Source organism: Podarcis filfolensis, assembly GCF_964270895.1.
Source record: "Podarcis filfolensis genome assembly, chromosome: 7".
Taxonomy (NCBI): Eukaryota; Metazoa; Chordata; class Lepidosauria; order Squamata; family Lacertidae; genus Podarcis; species Podarcis filfolensis.
In genome coordinates this window covers 67,568,330-67,591,188 of record NC_139603.1, presented here as the reverse complement: position 1 = coordinate 67,591,188, position 22,859 = coordinate 67,568,330, and the positions used below count along the sequence as shown (strand labels likewise).

The 22,859-nt window shown below is 43.1% G+C and overlaps 1 protein-coding gene across 1 annotated transcript; it reads right to left on the bottom strand.

Annotated features, from left to right (window-relative positions):
- Positions 1-655: 655 nt before the first annotated feature.
- Positions 656-22,804, bottom strand: POP1 (POP1 homolog, ribonuclease P/MRP subunit). Its single transcript, XM_083622711.1, has 17 exons — positions 22,642-22,804; positions 20,220-20,366; positions 19,028-19,102; positions 18,506-18,681; positions 17,376-17,624; positions 16,767-16,854; positions 15,437-15,624; positions 13,851-14,101; positions 13,182-13,275; positions 12,157-12,268; positions 11,904-12,020; positions 8,213-8,328; positions 7,041-7,232; positions 5,988-6,142; positions 4,347-4,679; positions 1,715-3,337; positions 656-1,107 (listed from the first exon to the last, which is right to left on the bottom strand). The coding sequence occupies exons 2-16, from the start codon at positions 20,362-20,364 to the stop codon at positions 2,683-2,685; spliced, it is 2,946 nt and encodes a 981-aa protein (XP_083478837.1). The 5' UTR covers positions 20,365-20,366; positions 22,642-22,804; the 3' UTR covers positions 656-1,107; positions 1,715-2,682.
- Positions 22,805-22,859: the final 55 nt, after the last annotated feature.

Sequence of the window (22,859 nt, the reverse complement as noted above, 5' to 3'; positions counted from 1 at the left end):
GCATAAAAGCTCCTTAACGGAAACGCGTCTTCTGGACTCTCGGCGTGACAGTTTCTGCCGAGGAGTGGGTGTCCCTACGGGAGGTCCTGAAACCTCTCCACTGTTCTCGCTTGAAGTATCTCTGAGCCCTCCCTCCGACTCACTTTCCCTTGTAACTCCACTTCTCCCCCTGCTGGTCCCCTCCTCCGCTGAGTGGTCTCTCTCACCCTCCATGAGCCCTTTCACCTCCTTCGTCTCAGATGACAGTTCCCTGACACCCGAGGTACTATTTCTGGGTTAGCGTCTGTAACCCGAGGTACCACTGTATTCATATAGTGATACCTTGGCTCTTGAACAGCTTAGTTGTCGATCAAATTGGCTCCTGAACGCCGCAAACCTGGAAGTGTTCTGGTTTGCGAATGTTTTTCGGAAGCCAAACATCCGATGCAGTTTCCGCTTGAGAGCAGGAAGCTCCTGCAGCCAATCAGAAGCCGCGCCTTGGTTTTTGAACGGTTTCGGGAGTCGAACGGAGTCCTGGAATGGACTAAGTTCGAGAACCAAGGTACCACTGCATTCATTTTGATGAACTGAACTTATCTGGCCCGGCTGTTGCGTTTTTTGTCAATGAATTATGATCCCACCACAATTTTATAACAAAGAAATGTTAGCAGACAGGTTACACAACAGATGAAACTGTGCTTTCTTTTTTTAAAAAAATATTTCTGATTTGACTTTTGCTTAGTTGTCTCAAGCAGGAATTCTTTGTTGAAATGGCATCCCTTTGACATAGATGAGTTTTGTTTTTTTTCAAAAAATGAAAGTAATATTTAAAAGTTTGCATTCACCAGATGGTAAAGCAAACTAAAAATATGGCAACAGGTGCAACGATTATCTACTGGTTTGGAGAATATTATGTATGTATCCAAAACTATTTAAGGCAGGGGTGGCTAAGACGGGAGCCTTCAGATACAGGTGGGGGGCCACAACTTCCATCTGCCCCAACCAGCATGGTCAATACCAAAACCATAGGAAGCTGCTATACACAGTCAGATATGTCCACACTAACTGTCCACACTAACTGGAAGCAGTTCTCCATTATTTCCAACAGGGGCTCCCAACCTTATCTATCTTTACAGGAAGTCAAAACATAGCTGTCAAGTGTCCCTTATTTGAAGGGACAGTCCCTTATTCCAGTGCCATGTCCCGTTGCTGTCCCTTATTGATGGATGTCCCTTAAATGATGTCCCTTAAATGTCAAAGGAAGCAGCTCCTCTCCCTCCCTCCCTGCCGGCCAGGGAGGAGGGAGGCTCCAACTGTGTTGCTTGGCTGCGTTGCTCACCCAATAAGAAGTCTAAGAACGACTGGGGGGTGGAGCTTGCATGCCTTGTGTGTGGCTAGTTAATGCAAGCTGAGGGGTTTTTTGAATGCTGGACGCCGTTTTGTTGCACGTGCTGCTGCAAACTTTGCAGTGCAAAGCCAGGCCAGGGAGCCATCTTAAGTTGAGGCTGCATAGGCCTTGTGGTGCATGTGATTCAGATTCTATTCAGTTGAACCTCTGGTTACAAAGTTGGTTGGACAGTGTTCTCGAAGCTACCCAGCATGAGTTTGACCAGACTGCAGGAGGACAGGAAGACTGGAGTGCCTGGAACAGGTGAGGCTGCAGGTCCCTTATTTTGGCTGCTGGTCCCTTATTTTCAAGGCTGCTGGTCCCTTATTTTCAAATCTGTAAGTTGACAGCTATGGGTCAAAACACTACGACAAATATTTTTATATTGTGAGCAAGTTTATTGCCTTCTATGTGTTTCAGTATACTTACTGATTACAGAATATCACCTCTCGCAGTAAATTCATATTTAAGATGAAGGTAACATGATTCTTCCAACATGATTCTTCCACTTGATCATAAAAGGCAGTGTGGCTTACAGGGAAAGTCAAGCCATCTTCTCTCAGGAATAGTGAAGGACTTTTGTCCAAAGTGGAACACTTGCGCAGTATAATTTGTTCAGAAAAGCTGAGGCTAAGGTGAGGGAGCCAACCCTTCATGTAATTTCCATGGCTTTATTAACATTATTTCAATTCAACATCCAGGGGGTAGGGGGGCAGATTTGGGGGGAATTCTTCCAGTATTAACTGAACATGAGGGAATACCGTGGTTCCAGAAAAAGTACCATCTTAAATACCCTAAAATCTTACTTGCTAAATGTATGGGCCCCAAAACCCACTCTAAGCCTGAAATGTGCAGCCAAAACCACTATGTTACAAGGGGGGACGGGGGCAGAATTCCTTAGTTGAGGCAAATCTGTATGTAAAGTGGGGGGGATAGTATACAACAATGTGGGGAATTCCCCCCCCCCCGTATTGCTGAACTACAACTCCCATCAACCCCATCAAGCATTATCAATTATGGGAGTTGTAGAGCAGCAACATTCAGAGAGCCAAAGGTTCCCCATGCCTGGTTTAAACATAAAAAAGCAATTAGCATTTGTTGTTAAGTATAGATGTTCAGTGTGTGTGCCTCTAAGCAATGGAAGAGATATTTGATATTGAACACAATACAGAATAGTTTTAAAGTCTATTTCATGTCACATATGCACAAAGGTAAGGTATATTTTTGGAAGCTCCGACTCAAAATTAAGATGCCTGTACACGTTCAAGAGAAAAGCGTCTTTGGTACTTTTGAATGCCAATGAGTTCCAACCAAAGTTAGACTTCAACCGTAAGCCTAGCAAATCTGTATTGTAGGGATGCTGGGTTTCTTAACACCACAAGCCCTTTCTTGTCCACTGGCTGACCCACCAACATTTGCAGCAACCCTGTCAGACTAACAAACCCTAACGCCTCACCACAGCCAGAGGCCAAGGAGAAGTCCCCTTGAGTGACAAATCCCAAGAGCACTCTGGAACAGTGTGCTGTAAGATCTGGCAAAGGGTTCGGCCATAAGCCCAGAACCAGATCTTCATGTTCCGTCGGTGCGGCCTTCGTTGTATTCAAGGCACTGCTTTCTGTGGCCTTCCCGACGTCTTGCCTCTTCTTCCTTCCCTTTCGTTTCGACAACTTGCTCTTAAATCTGTCGCTGTGCTTAGGTTCCCGAGGACCACAGTAGTCTTGGTCTTTGCTGAGCTGCAATAAATCTCCTTTCGTTGGAATGCAAATCATTGCGTGTAACTCGGGGCTACCTTTTTTGAGAAGGGACAAGCTGACCCAAACCAGTGACCTGGGATAACGTTGAAGGATAGGCAGGAGGGCATCTTCAGTCAGATCCTTCTGATCTGACTTGGCAACAAGACGCTGTAGCCTCCGATTTCTCCCAGGTGTTGGCTGGCACCAGACCGATACCTGCCTTAATAATTTTCTGCTCCTATTGAAAAAAATACAACAAGAAGTTATGTTTTCCTGCAGTTCAGTACAGAACAAGTGGGCCCTGCAACATAATGTTGCAGTATGGAATACTCCCGTACAGAATTCCCACCCTTTGCTAGGGAACACCGTTCCCCTTCCTTGTTTTCCTGTAGTTAGTCAACTGTATGTGGTCACTGAGGTTGCTCAAGTCTCAATAGGCTGTTTATATAGTTTTATTATTATTATTATTATACTTCTGCCTTCCCTTTGGCATATGGATCCATACCACATAAGGATCCATACCTGCAGAATGAACTCACTGTAAGTATATAGGATGTTTTGCTATGAAAAAGTACAGTATCTGTAAAGATGCGATTTGTCTCTCTCTCTCTCCGTGGATGATGAAGAGCTTACTGAGACTGCACAACTTTGTTCAGAGTTTAAGTACTGCATTTATTACATGTTTATCATGCCCTTCCTTCAAGGAGCACAGGAGTGGCATACAATGTGCTCCAGTCCACCTTTTAGCTTAACTTTCACCCTGCAAAGTAGGCCAAGAGATAGTGACCCAAGGTCACCCAGTACATTTTGGAGCAGAGTTGGATTTTGAATATAGGACTCTTGCACTCCTACGCCACTCAGAAAATATAAGCATGGGCATCTGCAGGGCAAGAGACTCCTATTTAAGAGCTAATTGCTACAGTTCTGGCTTCAGCCTGTTGAAATAATCAGGTGCTAACTGACTACACTCACTTGAAACAAGCCTTTAAAAGCTCCAAAGTGAAGAGGACATTTGTGTACGCAGGTAATAAGCAATTCACAAGTTTGTAAGACAGCTCATAAGCAGAACAGATTCTAAAGCTTGTTACATCTGACCAGGGTAAGCCTCAGAAGATGAAGTACTCAAGGATCTAAGTCTTGTTCCATGGCAACAGCTTGCACACTCAAAATCCCTATGTATGGATTCACATGAGTTGCAAGTTGATTTCCCACTATGGTCAATGGGGGAATTGATTTGGTGTGCATACCTTAGAACACAGAAGGTCCAACCTGATTCAGCTTCATCTCTCTTGCATAGACCCATCATTTTTCTCTCTTCTTCCACCTGCATGTCTGGGGAGCTCATCTCCATTTGATGTTCTGAACTGACAGCCACAGGTGATTCAGCCGCATGTGCTCCACAGCTGGGGCCACAAGAAGCCTGTTCCTCAATTGCACAAGACTCCTGGTCTGATGTGGGTACATGTTTTGCAAAAGCTCTGTTTCTGGCCTCCCAATCTCTGTTCAGCTTATCCCAGGGACAGAGGAATGGTGCCAAGGTCCCATGCTTAACATAATTGGCTCTTTTTGCAGGAGGACGCCTACGATAAAGAAAAAAACTTCTCATTTAGAAGCAGCCAAACATAGAGGGAAATGCAAAATTATTATTATTAATATACCGTATTTTTTGCACCATAACACTCACTTTTTTCCTCCTAGAAAGTAAGGGGAAATGTCTGTGCGTGTTATGGAGCGAATGCCTACGGATGGTGGGGGGATCTGCTGCAGTCGTGAGCAGAGGATCCATGGTTCCCCTTCCTTCCCTCCTCCGCAGCTCGCTTTGAAACAGCAAAGCGGGAGAAGAGCCACTGAGTGGGGAGGAGAGAGGGACAGAGAGCCTGCTTGCTTTAAAGGAGCAAAGCGGGAGAGGAGAGGAGCCGCTTACACGAGTCCGGAGCTGTTTTTTTCAGCGAGCCGGGGAGGAGGGAGAGAACAGCTCGCTAAACAGCAGCAAAGTTTTTCGCAAGCAGGCTCTCTGTCCCTCTCTCCTCCCCACTCAGCTGGCTTAATAGCAGCAAAGTTTTTCAGCGAGCCGGGGAGGAGGGAGAGAAGCAGAGCCTTTAAAGGAGCAAAGCAGGAGAGGAGAGGAGCCTTCTCCTCTTATACCCCCCTTCTGCATTATTAACAGCATCCTTCTCCACCCACCCCACGCATGTTCCTTGTCCCTTGAGTGCTTTTCCTTCCCTCCCCACTTAAAACGTGGTTACAAAGCACGGATCCACATGGATCCTCAGGATTTTTGCACTGGGTCACCCCAAATTCACCATCAGATCACATAGCATGTCCATGGCTACAGCTTGCACCAAAAAAATCACGCAGCCACTGTTGCCTGGGGCCGCAGTGGTGCAAAAACGTGGTTACAAAGCATGGATCCACATGGATCCTCAGGATTTTTGCATTGGGCTACTCCAAACTCACTGTCAGATTACATATCTGTGGCCACAGCATGAACCACAAAAATCATACATCCACTGTTTCGTTTAGAATATTTTTTTTCTTGTTTTCCTCCTCTAAAAACTATGTGCGTGTTATGGTCGGGTGCGTGTTATAGAGCGAAAAATACGGTATTTATATACTGCCTAATTGCCAAGAATTACATTGGTAAAAAGGATAAATTCTTTTTCCCCCCTGTTTTTTTAACCTTGGCTAGATTAAAAGAAATCCTTTCCCTAAATTATTGGCTGGAGGAAAGTGCTTTCACGTCTTTTGCCATACTGAGTTGTGACCTAAAATGTCATGTTCCCATTGCCTTTGGAAAGGTAATTTTTCTGAAGATTTAATCTGAATATATACCACATGTACTGGCTGAGGTAAGGGGGGAAGCTCCCAGGTGCATCTCAGATACCTACCTCTTAAACTTTTCAAGAAGATTTCTCTCCAATGTTTTGGCAAACTGCATGGCAGCAGGAGAGTCTGGGTAATCGTGTGGGATATGTGGTGTCCTCTTATACAGAGAATGTTTCAGAGCCTCCTGCAATCCCCCAACACGTGCACCTCGATACAGCTACAAAACAAATGTGTAAGATTGACTTTCATTTATTTATCAGTTATGAATTGCCTTTTAGGTAAGCCTCAAGGAGATTTACAGACAGGCCATAAAAGCAGTTAAAAAGTACAAACAACAACTGAAGGTAGACTTAGAAACAAAACAAAATGAACACCTAAGGAAGGACCTTTTCATCGAGGTGGGAAAGTTTGCTGGAACAAAAACTTCTTCATTGTTTTTCAGAAGATACAGATATCAGGCGCCTATTGTATCTCAGTGCAGATGCTGTTCCGCAGGCTTGGAAGCTTCAAATTGTAAGAAAAGCTAAGATTGACAAGGTTCTTAGAAACTGCCCAGCTCAGTCCAAATAATCTACTTTCGGTTTCATTATGAAGAGGATCTTTTTTTAATAATCCACAGCAGTTGCAACTTTTGGTTTGCATTTTGTAGCCTTAGGATCTAGTCATAGGGACGGCAGTGCGATATAAAAACTCCTTCTGCAACCATTTATACCATTGACAGTTAAGAGAATGCAAGAACAAGAGGAAAGGTCCGTAAACTAAAGTTACCGCTGCTTTTCTGGATTGCATGAAAACATGGCAACAGATTTGCCTGCAATGAATCCTCCTTTTGAACACCTAAGGCTGGTGTTTAGGAAAAGTGAATCTCGTGTGGATGCTCAGCTTGCATTGCCTTTGGGGCTCTGTTTCTCCAGTAGAATGGAAGGAACATTCTAAGTGGTATCAATATAAAACCACCATGGGATACTTCGTAGAAAACATGGAGTTAATTTCATCATGAGCTTTCAGTGTGTGTGCATTTTAAAAAATGTTTTAATCGTCCTGAAGAGCAAAGGTATGTTAGTCAGCAATTATAGTTCATTACCCACGGTTTTTCGATCTGAAACGTAACTTACAAAAGGTAGCCAAAAAGCCATGCCCCAACCTTTGGGCAAGCAAATATCCCAGCCACTTCCCCATCCTGGTCGATCTTCTCCAGCCATTTTTCCAGGCTGCTGAACCAGGAGAATAGGAATCTTGGATTCTCGGGGGCCTAAGTCAAGATGTGATCCAGGCACCAAGAGTTTACTTCTCAGATGATTCAAGTCCTGGGATGAGAGGGGACACAAAGCACACAAAGGTTTGCTTAAAAAAGGAAAAAGAGGTACCAGAAGAAGAAGAAAATATTCTTATTCTGCATTGTAAGCACTTATACCTTAAAACAATTTAATAAGCCATAAATAAAAGCTTCACTGAAAGCTATTCCTGGAACACAACAATTTTTCTTTAATGCAGTACGTTTCCTGTGTGTTAGTAGAGGAATACGGCAGCTTACAGGCCTGATCTGAATTTCTTTCTGTCAATGGCTCTGTAGTTTAGTAACTCTTATGAATCACTGTTGAAAGGAGAGATAGAGACTGACATGTCGCCCATCTATATCAAACAAAACTATGTCTGCTATGATGCCATTTCCATGTTTACAGATCTCAGGACACAGGATCCAGCCACCTTGCTAAAACCAAGTAGGTCTAAGTCTGGTCTGCATCTTGATGGGAGATCGCCTAGGAATCTCACATATACTTCTTTGAGATCCTGATGGAAGAAAGGCAGGATATAAAATGTACTCAGTAGATTGTCTGTGGGAGGTATCAAACTAAACACGTCTGCAAGAACAAAGACTTCTGGCTGTGCAACGAAACTTCCCCTCCCTCTCCTCTCCCCATGTGCCCCCTAAGTCTGTGGTGGGGGTTCCCCCGTCCAACACTCCAGAGCAGACACAGAGGGAGAGGGAAGGAGGGAAAGGTCCATTTCGTCAGCTGCAAGTCCTTGCACTAGCAGAATGGTTTAGCGGGATATTGCCCTATGTAAGTGCAAATTATGTAACTAGAGATGCAAAGTAAATGAGGAGGTAACATTTTCAAATTAGAAAGCCAAGCCTACTCTGGTACACTTCGCCAGCTGGAAAGAAATGGGCAGGATTTTGAGACAGACATTTCAAATCTCAAAGTAATTGGGCTTAACAGAAATGCACTGAGCGGCTGACATTTATATCCAACTGCTTCATTGTTATTTCTGATGTAAAGGTTACCTGTTCTGGCATTTTATTTTCTGTGACGTTCTTGCGGACGTTCTGGTCCCAGAGAAAGCTCTGTGCACACTCTGCTGGCACCCCTTCCAAGATCAGCTGCTTGACTTTTTCATCCTCTAAAGAAAAGGAAAAAAGAGGGACCTGTTGTCACTCAAAGGTTAAGAGCATACAAAGGGGAATGCAGAACAGCAAGTAGTGGAAAGATCATTAAAGCTTCTAACCTTAATAATTTCAGTTCATATTCCACGAGAAACTAGCTGAATGTTTTATCTTAGGAGCATAGCAACCCTTGCTACTTCATTTAAAGGGGTATTTTGTACAAAGAGCAAACACACATTTAACAGCACAGAGAGAAATGAACTTTGAGCTCTACTCTAACAGAAGTCAAAGCCTTCTGGGAGTTTGTGGAGCTGTAGGCAATAGTCCTAATTTTACAGAAGTCTAAAGCAAGGGAGAAACATTTTATAAGACACAGTCTCACTTTAAAAGCATGAGTGGGGAACTTGTGGTCCTCCAGATATTGATGGATTCCATCTACCATCATCCCTAACCCCTGGCCAAGTTAGCTTGGACTGATGGGAGCAGCAACAACATCTGGAGGGCCACAGGCTTCCCATCCCTGCTTTAAAGGCTGATGTGAAGGTGGTGATTTTGGAGTTCCCCTTGAACTTTACGTTCTGGAACTGCTCTCCTTTTCCTGCCTGAGCATATTGAGATCCAAGCGTGACGCACTATTTTCTCACTGCAGAGTCGAGCACCACTCTCTAAGAGAATATTTAAACATCTCTTCCCTCCTATCTACAGATCTTCAGGAACTGTGTGACAGGATCAGTGTGCACTCATAGTTGGCATTAGGTTTTGGGTGAAGGGTGGGGAAATTGTGGTGCCAAAAGATGCATGTGTTTAAGAGAATTGTTCTATTGAAAGGTTGATATGCCTGTGGCCCATTGTCACCCTTCTTATTTTTAGTACAGTGGAACCTCGGTTGTCAAATGCAATCTGTTCCAGAAGACCGTTGGACTTCTGAAATGTTAAACAATCGAGGCGCAATTGCCGGTTGGCAAAATCCATTGAAAAAATAGAGAAATGTGCCTTGGAAGCCATTCGACTTCCAAGATGCATTTGTAAATGGAAACATTCACTTCCAGGTTGTTGGCGTTCAGAAGCCAAAATGTTCAACTTCCATTTGGCAACCGAGGTTCCACTGTATTAGCTATTCCAGCAAAAGAAAACTTTAGACTGTAACGACATGCTTTGCAAATCAGTATACCCTGCCTAAAGTACCCAACTTCATGTGTGATATTTGGAACACTTTACCCAAAACACACGGCGTCATGAATCTTCAAATGACTACACCTGAAGAAATCATACTCCACCACGTATTTTAAGGGAGATTGCACAACCTTAATGAATAGAATGCCACCCTAAGAATGTGAAAAGCATGCATGCCAAGTAAGAGAATGAACTACTAAATAACTATAGTGAATAAGGAAGATACAGAAAACCAAATCAATGTTTCCTCCATGACTATGGGTTGTATCCAATGCCAGTCGTACTCAAGAGGAGACCAACTGAAATTAAGGGACATGGCTAACTCATCCCTCTAATTTCAATGGTCCTCCTCTGAGTAACAATTTAAGAGCCCTGCTGGATCAGGACCAGCATCCTGTTGCCAGTGGACAACCAACCACATGCCTATGGAAACCTGAAAACAGGACCTGAGCAGAACAGCGTTCTCCCCAGCAACAGAAAGAGAACATAATCTGAGTGGTCAATAGCCACTGATAGCCTTTTCCTCCATGAATCCTCTAATCCTCTTTTTAGGTCATCCAAGTTGTTGGCCAACATTACTTTTTGTGGGCTCTCATTTTCAGCAGGACATTGTTGAACACAACCCTAAGCTAATGGAGGGGAAGAGCTGTGGAGCACTATCCAAAAGAAGCACCAGCTTTCCTTAAGATTTCTTTCTTAGGTGGCATCTTCCCCTCTGCCTGTTTGCAAACACGAGTCTTCAGCCATCCAGGCTCCCATTGCTGGTTCCCCACATACATCCATTTAAGATCTTCTCTTGCTACCCTTTGTTCTTCAGCCATCAGCCTTAGCTTGCATGCACTGCTTATGGGCATGCACTGCCTGCAGAATGCCTCAAAACAGAAAGGGTTATTAAATTCACAAACATATATAGTGAAAGGCTATGGTAGACAGCAGAGTCACACAGGCTTGGAAGGGCTGGCGTGTCCCTGGCTGCCTTGCACAACCCAAAGTTTCTCACAGGGCTAGCTATATATATATGTGTGTGTGTGTGTGTGTGTGTGTGTGTGTGTGTAGAAGATCTAGACGCATTTGTGAATCTACACCGAAGCAATCGGAAGTATCAAACCACGGCTACCTGAGTGCATATTTATGTCTGAAAAGCACTTTATTAGGAAACACCAAGCAATGTTGCCCTGGCAAGTGGAGAAGGGCCTTATAATGTAGAAGAAAAGAACCAAAGTTTTAAGATTTTCTTATGGATTGGTCCAGGAGCAGAAGCCACAGCTCAAGATCATGGCACATCCTTTGCAAATAGAAAAAAATCCAAGCATTAATCCCTGGCATCTTCGGTTGAAGGATCCCAGGACTAAGAGTTACACCTTGCATAACAAAATGGAGAGTGGCTTCAAGTCAGAATATACTGTTTGGTTTGATGGGTGAGTTGTCTGTAGCGGTTAAATCCATATTAAAAGGGAGAGATGTAGATAAGCTTAAGTGAAGCAGATACCAAATGTAGACAGGTAAAAGAAATGTGTGTTCAGAGGGATTCTTTTTGCCCCAAACCTGCCCCATTACTGAAAAATAATTGTTTGTGTGCAAAAAAAATGGTGAAAAGTGAAATAATGAATCCAGTGCCGTGGAATTAATTGGCAAATAAGTACAGTGGGACTGAATTGTGGAACTTCTGATTCTTACTCTCACTACAGAAAAATATTTCTAAGGCTAAATTAGCGTGGTAAGCCAAACATTCCGTTGTTATATGTGGAGAACTCTTTCACACTTTTTCTGAAGTGTATGTTTGTAGGCAATAAGAGCACGTAGAAATGAAGTGTTGCATCTTGAGGTAAAGCACCTGTTGGCCTCGCCAGGATTCGAACCTGGATCATCTGTACCATTTAACAGAGGCTTCCATTGAGCACAAGACCAGTTTGGTGCCAAGTCCCTTCCTGACAACTGCCAGTATTCTCTACATAGCATTAATATAGGATGTGTGCATCTATTTGGTATGTTTAATGGAACCCTAAAAAGCCATGAGATAAGAGAAACGCTCCCTGGAATATACTATATGTTTTAGGAAATGGTTTGCCTGTTTGTTCTCTATAGGTTTGGCTACCTCTTGAGATTTCACTGACAAACTCACTACAAAAGTTCCCAAGGTGGGAGAAGTGGCCTTTATCAATGTTTGGGTGTCAGCCATTTTGAATCAAGATGGTGGACTAAAACGTGACTTTGGCATGACTCCGCCCGATTGTTAGCATGATGGGTCCAAACTCACTACACTATCCATTTAAAAATCACAGTAAGTTTTGGTTTCGAAAAATTCCCAGGCAGCTCTGGGCACTCTCTGCTAATGCTTAATAAAGACACATTAACTTAACCTGACATAAAAGTAGATTGATGTACTCTTTACAGTCACATATTAGATGAGATACTTTACCTTGATATCTTTCAGGATTTGGCTTGGCTTTCACTCTCTTTTTAGGCAAATTCACTCGAGGGTCCCCCACAGTCAAACCCAGTACAGTACCTGATGGAACGTCTGATGAACTTAACCCTTTAAACACATAAAATGGACGCACCTTTAAACATAAACATTTTACCAACAAGTATTATATTTTGATATTTCAAGATCAAATGTACACCAGCAAGTATATAAAGCATGTAAACAGAAGGCACTACTAGAATGCTACCTTGCAACAATTCAAAGATGGCTTCTTGACGGCGATGAAGAGACACCAGATCAGGATCTCTGCAATTATCTATCCACCAGCAGTTGATTTCGGAATCTGTAGGCTCCACTTCCTAGATAACCAATCACAACACGTAAGGTAAGAGGGGGAAATATGTAATTCGCTGCTACAAAGCTCAGTTCCTCCCCTTTTACCTCAAGGGCTGCCAATGGACATATGTGTAACTGTCTCCTAGAGAACCAACTTCTACATGAAAGCTGGTTCTGGTACAACTGCCAAGACCTCCAAGAAGTGGTCAAAGGCTTGGTGACCAAAGTATGGTAATGTATAACTCAAATATATCCAAAACACTCTGGCGTAACCAAGTCAATTGGTCTTCCTGCTCATACCAAAGAGAGCCACAAACTTCAGCTTCTTCTACCACCATGCACACAAGATTGCCACAGAATTTATTTTGCAGTTGGAACACAGGAAGCAGTCTGACACTCAACCAGATCCCTGGTTCACCTAGCTCAGTACTGTCTACACCAGAGCATCCAAAATGGGGCCCTCCAGATGCTGTTAACTACAACTCCCATCATCTCTGACCACTGGCCATGCTGGCTGGGCTGATGGGAGATGAAGTCCACCATGTTGGTTACCACCAGTCTATTCTAATGTCAAGGGCTACCCAAAAGTTTTTCCCAGGAGATGCCAGGAATGGAACCTGGGATCTTTTGCAAGCAAGTGATCTACTACAGTTTTAAAATGAGGGCTTACTATACAGCTCTATCCATTATACAGCTCTAGGCGTTATCCTGTATTATTTTATAATATGGAGGTTCAGGACACTAAGTCAGTGGTATGACTAACACAAGATGTCCCAAACTTTTCTAGATGAGTTGGGAATCCTATGCTAATGTAGTACAAACATGTGCAGTACCACAATACTAGATTCTAGCAGTTGACTACACAGCAATGCAATAACAGCAATGTGATCTTGAGCACATGACAAAAGCAAGCATGAAAATTGCTGATTAGCTTACAGTATGGACGCAAGCAGCTTTGAGTGCCTCTGTAAGGACGCAGTTTGAGAGGGGACCAATTAACCGATATCTGAGAATCTCCATTGTTAGGTCGCTGGAAGAGACAAAAGCTACATGTCAAAACATGAAGTCAGGAGTGATGAATTAATCCACTTCCAGTTTCTGCCCACTTCACATGTGTTGATTCATAAATCCTTTCTATCACATTTTGCATTCATCTGTTGTTGTTTTTTAATAATCTCAAACATTATTATTTCAGTGCCTAATTAAAACTGTATAATCTCATGGCTTTCCCACAAAGAATCCTGGGAACTGTAGTTTGTCAAGGGTGCTGAGAATTGTTAGGAGACTCCCATTTCCCTCACAGAGCTACAATTCCTAGAGTTCTTTGGAAGAGGGATTGGCTGTTAAGCTACACTAAATTGTAGCTCTTTGAGGGGAATAGGGGTTTTATAACAATTCACAGTACCTTTAAAAAACTACAGTTCCCAAGATTCTTTCTGTTTAAAGAGGCTGTTTAAAGTGGTATGACACTGTTTTGAAAATGGGGCCCTAGTTCAGGTGATTAGGCCAATTTGTTTACCAAAGTTCTTCTTCATCCCTTTGTATAATGAGGCAACTTGACTAGACTATAAATGAGAAATGTGTTAAGAGTACCCAAACAAGTACCTTATCACAACTCCAGTAGTTTGAGATGTCCAGCGATAGGACTGGTGGAGATCTCTGGTCCCATCGCCAATAATTTTTTTCACTGGGACAGCCATTTCGCCTCCATTGTCTTTCCTCTTCCTTTTCTGGCCAACTTCCTCAGCAACAACCGACTGGCTTTCTTCGTGAGGCAGTATTGCAGCTGGTTCAGGGTTACAGACTTCCATGGGCTCAGAACACCGGAAGGCTGCTTTTAACTCAGCCAAGATCTCCTAATGGAAAGCAGGGAAAAGGGCTCATCAAATGTGAAGGCCACCATCTTTTATGCAGGTTTCAGGCGAGAGATTAACAGCGGCGTCCTTGGAAATAAGCAGCTGAAAGAGAGGGCTGGCAGGTGGACTATTTAGCTCCACATTCTCAGGTTGCCAGCCCTCTAGATGGAGCTTAAGTCCACTCAGTAGCATATCCTGCTGTCAAAAGAATAAAGAGGCTTTTTATACAGTGGTACCTCGGGTTAAGTACTTAATTCGTTCCAGAGGTCCATACTTAACCTGAAACTGTTCTTAACCTGAAGCACCACTTTAGCTAATGGGGCCTCCTGCTGCCGCCGCGCCGCCAGAGCACGATTTCTGTTCTCATCCTGAAGCAAAGTTCTTAACCTGAAGCACTATTTCTGGGTTAGCGGAGTCTTTAACCTGAAGCGTATGTAACCTGAAGTGTATGTAACCCGAGGTACCACTGTATTTTAAAAGATCTCAATGACCCTACAAACGATTTACGTAAGACTCTTTTTAGAAAGCACTTTCTACAAATCTAGTTTCGCCAGTACTGCGTAAGATGAAACAGTTGCTCAGGCCAAATGTTTGGGTTCTTAGCTCAGCTTGTACAACTTGTGCAGAAGGCCCCAGGCTCAAGCCCTGGCATCTGTGGCTAAAAGCTTCAGGTAGGCTGGGTGGAAGGCCTTTGCTCGAGTTCATGGAGAGAGCTTCTGCCCTTGGGCTAACTGAACAAACAGGCTGGTCTGGTATAAAGACAGCTTCCCCTGATCTTCTACCTGTGTTAAAGGGAGGGTTCAGGCACTCCCTTCACCCACATGACCTTTCCAACCTTTTTTTGGTGGGAATCAACCATGTGAAAGGGGACGCGGGTGGTGCTGTGGGTTAAACCACAGAGCCTAGGACTTGCCGATCAGAAGGTCGGCGGTTCGAATCCCCGCGACGGGGTGAGCTCCCGTTGCTCGGTCCCTGCTCCTGCCAACCTAGCAGTTCGAAAGCACGTCAAAGTGCAAGTAGATAAATAGGTACCGCTCCAGCGGGAAGGTAAACGGCATTTCCGTGCGCTGCTCTGGTTCGCCAGAAGCGGCTTAGTCATGCTGGCCACATGACCCGGAAGCTGTACATCGGCCAATAAAGCGAGATAAGCGCCGCAACCCCAGAGTCAGTCACGACTCGACCTAATGGTCAGGGGTTCCTTTACCTTTTTAACCATGTGAAAGGCTTCCACTTCAAGCCTACTTCCCCTTCACAAGAGGTTAGCTTTTTAATAACAGGTATTTTTTTTACTACACTAATTATAAATGTTAAAAAAAGAAATGAAACGGCTTGTACCTGCTTAAAGACAGGGTGGGTCCATATCCACAGCTGTCTGTTTTCAGAAGTACTGCCAGTCCCAGCTCTGGGTTTCCAAAGGAAAGTAACCGGACCAAGTGCACCTGCAGGGTATCGGTCTGCCTGGTACATGGTGAGAGCACCCTGGCGCTTCCCAGATAGACAAGGAATAGCTGCAAATGTTGGCCCTGAGAAGAGACAGGCTAAAAATGCTCAAGAAAATAGTGCCCACTTAGCAAGATATCATAACCTTTTTAACTGGACGACCACATCTAGAAATAGCATTCCGATTTTAAAATTGGTCAACTGTAACGAATTGATGTAGCAACTACTGCAGTTTTTTCCTTTGTTATTGTTGAATTCTAAATAAAGTATTATTCTTTAAAAAAATAAAAAATAGAAGTAGCATTCCGAAGTCTAAACTGCAGAGTTAAGAGATGGAGCATGGGGATGGTGGGGAAAAATAGCTCCTACAGTAGTTCTTGCTTTAAAGACCTCAGAGCTGGTCACACACCAGGTCCACAATGAAACTTCTTAAGATCATTTTATCCTGCTAAAGTTGTATTGGGAGTGGAAAGGAAATGATGGCTTAGTGTTTTTTCTAAACAAACTTTATGACTAGTCCTGATTAGCTATGACAATAATTTCTTCTAGCTGATCAACTATAGACTTGTTTTGTTTTCCCCCTCACAGACCAACATAACATAAAACAAGCTATCTTGAGAATCTTGAACAAGCCATGTATGCATGTGCTTGCTTGTACTTCACCCCCTTCTTGATTTAATTCCTTATTTTGCCTTTTGTTCTAAGCAGAGTTTACGGCAATACACAAACTAGCAAACTATGGTTTGAACCATTCCTCCAAAGATGTACGGGAACCATGGTTTGGAGGGTTGCTTCAGTATGGGAGAACAGCTTTGGAAGACTTATCTGGAAGGCTGCTCTAAACACAACATGGCCATCACAAGTGACCACTGCTGCAAAAGTCACAGTATGATTTATTTTACAAACTTATAACGTGCCACACTAATCACAGGCATCTATGCCATAGTGGAGCTAAACTATATTCAACAGCAAAATAGATAATTGACTTTCTTGGCATCAGCAAATTAGGTGGGAGGAGTAGGAACAAATAATGGAGTGCAAAGAACTATTAAATATACACCTAGCCCTTCATTATGCTCTTCCCCCTTGCATAATACGCGGTTGTATTTTGCAAAAATACCAAATGAGCATACTTAGTACCACCCAGCCCTAGACAGTAGGCGCCCATGCCCAACCCAACAGTTAGCATTCACAATGTATGCATTTTAAAATAAGGAAATATTACCTGCATCTATGCTACACATTCGAGCAAGTGCTGTAAGCAGCTCTTCCTCTTTTCCAGTCAACTCCAAGCAACAATAATAAGATAAATCCTGATGTAAAAGAAAAGCTATTGAATTTTAAGCTGGGAAAGAGAAACCTGGCATGCTTGAGAGGTCAGAGGAAAATGATGGATTTTGTTTATAAAAAACTGAGTCATTCTTCTAGACTAATTCACATATCAGGAGACTGAGTTTGCAGAAGCGTGGCAAGCATTTAGACAATGTGAATAGAAGCACTACTCAAAATCTATCTCATGTGTTAATAAGCAACATTCTCCGACTATCTTACGAGGTGCATGAAGACCAAAAGCTAACTCTAGATATGCAGATTATAATATGTTAACAAGGACTCAACAGCCAGTATACTGAAGACACGAGGACAGGGTGGTACACAGAAACAGCCAGATACTGATAAGAAAACTTCATTTTCTTTCTCCACTCAACAGGTGCTTTAGAACAGGAAGGAGAAAGACAGTCTATGGGATTGACTTTCCCAAGAGGACATGCTCTGTTTTTTTAAAAAGCTGAAGTGTTTCTCCTGCCAAGTATGAAGGCATAAAAAGCCACAATACCTGAAGGAGACAGTGGCCAGTCATGGCCCGGTAGCAGGCCCTATAGCTCTTGGTTGTGGGCCTGTCTCCTAGGCAGTACCCCCACTTCTTCACCATGTGAAACCGCTTTGCATGCCAGATGTGCGTTTCCAGCCACACATTCTTCTTTTGCCTGCGGTTGAACTCCACCACCAAGTTCGTATGGCGCCGCCTGGCCTTACGGCACTTGCTCTTGGACAGTTCCTTCTTCTGATGTTCAAATTTCTCTGTCTGCATAGGTAGAACAAGGGAACAATGTTTTCCCTCCCTTGAATCTGTTTCCCAAAGGGAAGGCAACCCAATTCAATTCACCCATATGACTTTTAGAAGACATCTGAAGGCAGCGCTCTACAGGGAAGTTTTTTTTATTTTTTATATGTTTTATTGTGTTTTTAGTATTTTGTTGGGAGCTGCCCAGAGTGACTGGGCAACCCAGTCAGATAATTAAATTATTATTATTATCTAGGGTGGAGGGCACAGGGACTCGTGGGGTTTATATTGGAGACACCACAAGATAAATAGAAAATTCTTGGAAATAATAAATAGGCTTAGGGGTAGAATATGTTAGAGTAAATATTAAGGATTAAAATACTAATAAAGGAGAAGAGGTTAGTAAATGAAAGGATTCAATATTATTAGAAATATGAATTTGGAGAACTGTTATATAGGCGACATAATGAAATTCAGTTAGAGGGGATTTGAGGAAGTCAGTTATCAATGTAATGAGAATTAGGTATTTGAAGAAACAATTTTTTGTGTTTAGTTTATTGTAGTGTGATGTGTTTTTCCTTGTTGTGTGTTTTATTATGTTATTTTTGTAATAAATGTGGAAAATCAATAATTTTTTTTGAAAAAAAATATATATTGGAGACAGCACAGTGACCTATCACTACCCTCCAAGCCCTCCTGCCAAAGAATATGGAGAAACCGTCTGGCGTGGGGGAAGTCCCACAGAGGCCTGCCATGCGTTGCTGCATTAACACCATCCTACGTGCAACAGCAATTACATTCCCCCACCCCCCAACACACACAAAAGGAAAGGTAATGTACAAGGATGAACTATTACACGGAAGCACCAGCAAGCTAACTGGGAAAACAAGCTAAAGACACACCTCTATTCTGGCAAGCTCACGAAGTCGCCTGGGCAGGCGTTTGATATTGTGGCTCATAGCTCGCCTCCTCATGTGTCTCGGTAGAGACTGAAACACTAAGGTGTTGGAAGACTTCTGCGTAACAGCTTTCAGCATAGCTTTTATTTCTGCAGCACGAGCCTGAACAAAAGGAGACACTGAAATAAAAAGAGAATTTGTTTAGCACCTGAAAGAACTAAATGAGGACAGTTTCCCACTTGGCAGCAATGAGGTTCATAAATTTTATTAAATCTCTTAAACCTATTGGTGTGTAAGTTAAGGTTCAACATGGAGAATGCTGAAACATTACTGGAAGAAGAACTGTGATTATTAAAAGTCTGGGGTTAATTGTAATTATAAATGAAAATCTCTTAACTCCTCCTCCTTGGCTGTGCAGATGAGTCTCTGACTCTCTTGGCTTGTTCTTATTGCATTAAGAAATAGGTTTGTTTGACATCTTAACACAGACATGTTGGGTGATATTCATTGTTCATGTATGCTTACCTGTGACATATTTGGGCATTTCACAGGAAACTTTTTGTTGCGAAAAGCCCTGTTGTGAGGTTTCAGAACGCATATCTGTTGGCAAGTCAAAGAAGAATTACCATGTAAATTGACTGAAGTCACAAACTAAGAGCATACTACAGCCTATAGCGATAGCCCTGAAAGAAAATTGATTCTAGAATTTGGCAACAACTCTCCTATCACTTAATTTGATCTGTATAAAAGTTAAATCCTTCCTTTATCTAAACAGCATTTTAAACAAGAATTTTTACACTGAACCACGTGAACATATTGTAAAGAAATTTAGATGAAACTACACTTAGAGATAGTTAACATTTTACAGCAGTGAGAAGTTCTGGAGTTAAGCTGTAGCCTCTTCATAAACACCTAAATACCACACCAAGTGACAATGAAATACATCAGCTGAAGCTTAATGAAGCTTCAGGGTGGTGCATGGTATTCCACTCACAGGGTTTTTTGTAGTAACTGTAATACACAATCCTGTAAGATTTTTAATTACATTTCTATAGGCATGCTGCAGACCATTGGTGATCTGTGGACTGCAGTTTGGGATTCTGTCCTTTATTCCTACGATCACTGTTGGACACTCCAACAATGCCGCTTTTCAAGCAAGGAATGAAACACAACCTCTTCTTTTCCAACTGGAGGTATCTGCTGGCCACCTAAGCTACTACACGCATACAAACTTGGGGACCAATCAGTTCTGCCTCCTTATGTTTGACAAGTGGACCAACTAGCCCTAAAGCAGCACACAAGGGAGCTATTTCTCAACCAATCAGCCAGTCCCCTTCCCACCACAAATTTCTCCAGACAAATCTCCCTTCCTCCCTTCCTCAAACTTATATGACCACACATCGCCCTCCTTTGGACCAGGACAAGGGCTGTGTCAAATTTAGCCTTGTTTTTAAAAGACCCCTTCTCTAAGGTTTCATTCTTATCTCCAGATTACCTTTATTTTTTTTAGAGTCAAAGTTTCATGGATAATTCATACCAAATCAGATGTCTGTACTAGTAAAATGGGGATGGGGAACCTCCAGACGTTTTGGGATTGAATTAATTCCCATCCTCTTTGCCCATTGGCCATACTGGCTGAGGCAGATGGGAGCTGGAAGTTCAACAACATCTGGAGGACCATAGATTCCCTAGACTTGTACTAAGCCACAACAGCTACCTTGTTTCTTGCATTCAGAGGCTCCATCACCACCATTTTGAAAGTGTATCTCACTGCGGCTTGGCCCACCATCAAAGGTAAAGGTCACATTGGTAGGCTGATTTTTCATCTTCTTGGCTCTTTTCTTTTCTTTTGCATTTGACATTCCTGTGGTAGCAAAACGGAAGCAACTAAAGATGCAATTCCACCATTACAACCTAGCATTGGAATATAGTAAGCCTGCAAATCATGTGGGAATAATGTTTCAGGGATCATGCCTAAAGCCAAAATCATGTACAGTCAATGCCCTTCGGGTTCAAGGGCAAGTGGAAGTGACAAAGTTATTTTTCCTGGAGGCCTACCATTCAAGTTTTTTTGTTTTTGTTTTTTTTGGCCACTTGCATAAAGCTGAATGTGCACAAATTACACGTGCCTAAGTTGTAGCTCCCGTTGCTCGGTCCCTGCTCCTGCCCACCTAGCAGTTCGAAAGCACATCAAAGTGCAAGTAGATACTGCTATGACAGGAAGAAAATGGTATTTCCATGCGCTGCTCTGGTTTGCCAGAAGCAGCTGAGTCATGCTGGCCACATGACCCAGAAGCTCCCTTGGCCAGTAAAGCGAGATGAGCGCCGCAATCCCAGAGTCATCCGCGACTGGACCTAATGGTCAGGGGTCCCTTTACCTTTAAAGTTGTGGGGTTAATAGCATAATGGATATATGTAGCGCTTCAGAGTTGACCAAGACCTGCAGCTCTTCAAAAGATTCATTACAAAGAAAACATAAAAAAAGATGGTTGCAGAACTATGATTAACAGTGTTGTAAACAAAATCTGCCCTTTTCCCTAATGGGGTATCCAAGCCCTTACGTAGGTTCCCTATTGGTAGGAGAAAATAACAGAGGCCAACCAGAGAATATTGAGAAGCAAAGCAGCTAGTAAGCCTGATCTTTATTGGTCTGTTGCAACAGGGTGCTCCCCTCACACACAGGAAAGGAGGAGGAACCCAGAACAATGGTGCGCAAGGCCTTATATAGACATTTTAAATTCCCTGTCCTGCAGTTCAAGGCCAACCCCCATACATCATACATACCTCAACAGAAAAGGCGGTCTAACACAGAAATTTGAATGTTGTTTTTCTCTTGTTGTTTATCTCCTGTTTGGCAGGTTACTTGATTGGATACCCTGCTTACTTGACTGGATTGCCTGGGGAGCCTGGCCAGTCTTTTGTAATGATAAATACTTTATTCCAGGGCAAGGTCACAGGCTAACACCCTATTTGTATCTTAAATGTGCCCTTAAGACAGGATTTGTCAAGGAAAGGACAATGGGGAGGCTTTTCCACTTTCCTTTGACCTTGCAGAGAAAACATTTGCTCAGTTTGGGAATCAAAATGGTTTCAGGTAGGTCTTCCTATGCTGATCTATGTACGTGCTTGGTTGGTACACTTATGAACATTCAACATATATCTAAGACCTCAAGATTCCTATCAGAACAGCAACATCCCACCAGAAACTGATTTCCACCTGTTTTAGTACACCAACACATATATAATCACGTTTACTTCTGCAATTTATGAAAAAAATATGAATAAAAATGCTATGAAATGAACAATATCAAAGGCATTGTACCAGCAAGTAGTGGACGATGTTGCATTAAGCTTTCCCCTCCCACTTGCCTGCATTTTTGCAGAGTCATCCCATCACCTTCACAGGCAGTGCCCAATACTGAGTCAGCATCTTTCCCTTATCACGGCTGCACTTACATCAGCAGCGTATAATACTGTTTACTCCAGTGCAGAATTACTTTTGGAACAATAAATCGAGGGAAAGCAGCAGCAATTTGGATGGTTAGAATCGTTCTGGTTAACCACTGGCTATCAGGGCAAAAGAGGCTGGGGAATGATTCATGTCATCATTTTCACTACCATTTTAATTTGTGCAATGCCACAGCAAACATTTGCACTTATTTTATTTTTTAAAAAATACAGCCTGCTATATAATTTTGAGCAGCCTAGAACAAAAATGCACGGGCAAGGGAATTGTTTTCATGCGTTTTTCCTCCCGCTGCAAAGCAACTGCAGGCTTCCCAGGGTCTCAGAGTGGCTAGACTAGACAGCCCTAAGTCTGATCTAGCGGGGCTCTTGTGCTCCAGTATTTTCAATGCATTTTTAAGAACATGCACTGAAAATTAAGCCCCTGGTTTCTCCCCTTTTTCAAAGCATGCCCTCTCCCCCTGTCCCCGGGGGGACAAGCCAATGAAAAGGCAAGGCGACATCCTCCCCATGCAGCCACAAATGCGTTAGTGTGGGACGTCCAGTTGGAGAGTAGAGAGCAGGATATCTTAGAAACTGCCTTCTTACAAGTCACTTCTGCACCATGGGCACCATTTCAGCCGGGAGAGCGAGCCTCCTTCCCCGTCCCACGCCCTTTCCCCACAACCCGCTACCTGAAACTGGTCTGGGCTGGGCTGATGAAGCAGGCCTTTAAGGAAAAAGGAGTCAGCCAGGCTCTTCTCCCGAGGATCCGGCGCGCTGCACTTCGCCCAGGCGACCACGTTGCGTCCACTTCCGCCTCGCGGCACTTTCTTTATTCTCCTATCTGCCCCCTTAACCCTCAAGACTACATGTCCCATAATCCTTCGCGGCAGGAGGCTGTACGGTGGGC

Coding starts and splice junctions, on each gene's coding strand:
- POP1 (XM_083622711.1), bottom strand. CDS start 20,364: ATGTCAAATGCAAAAGAAAAGAAAAGAGCCAAGAAGATGAAAAATCAG. Junction 12,269..13,181: donor AAGCTGCTTGCGTCCATACT/GTAAGCTAATCA, acceptor TTGGTTATCTAG/GAAGTGGAGCCTACAGATTC. Junction 6,143..7,040: donor TGGCTTTTTGGCTACCTTTT/GTAAGTTACGTT, acceptor TTTGTTTTGTAG/CTGTATCGAGGTGCACGTGT.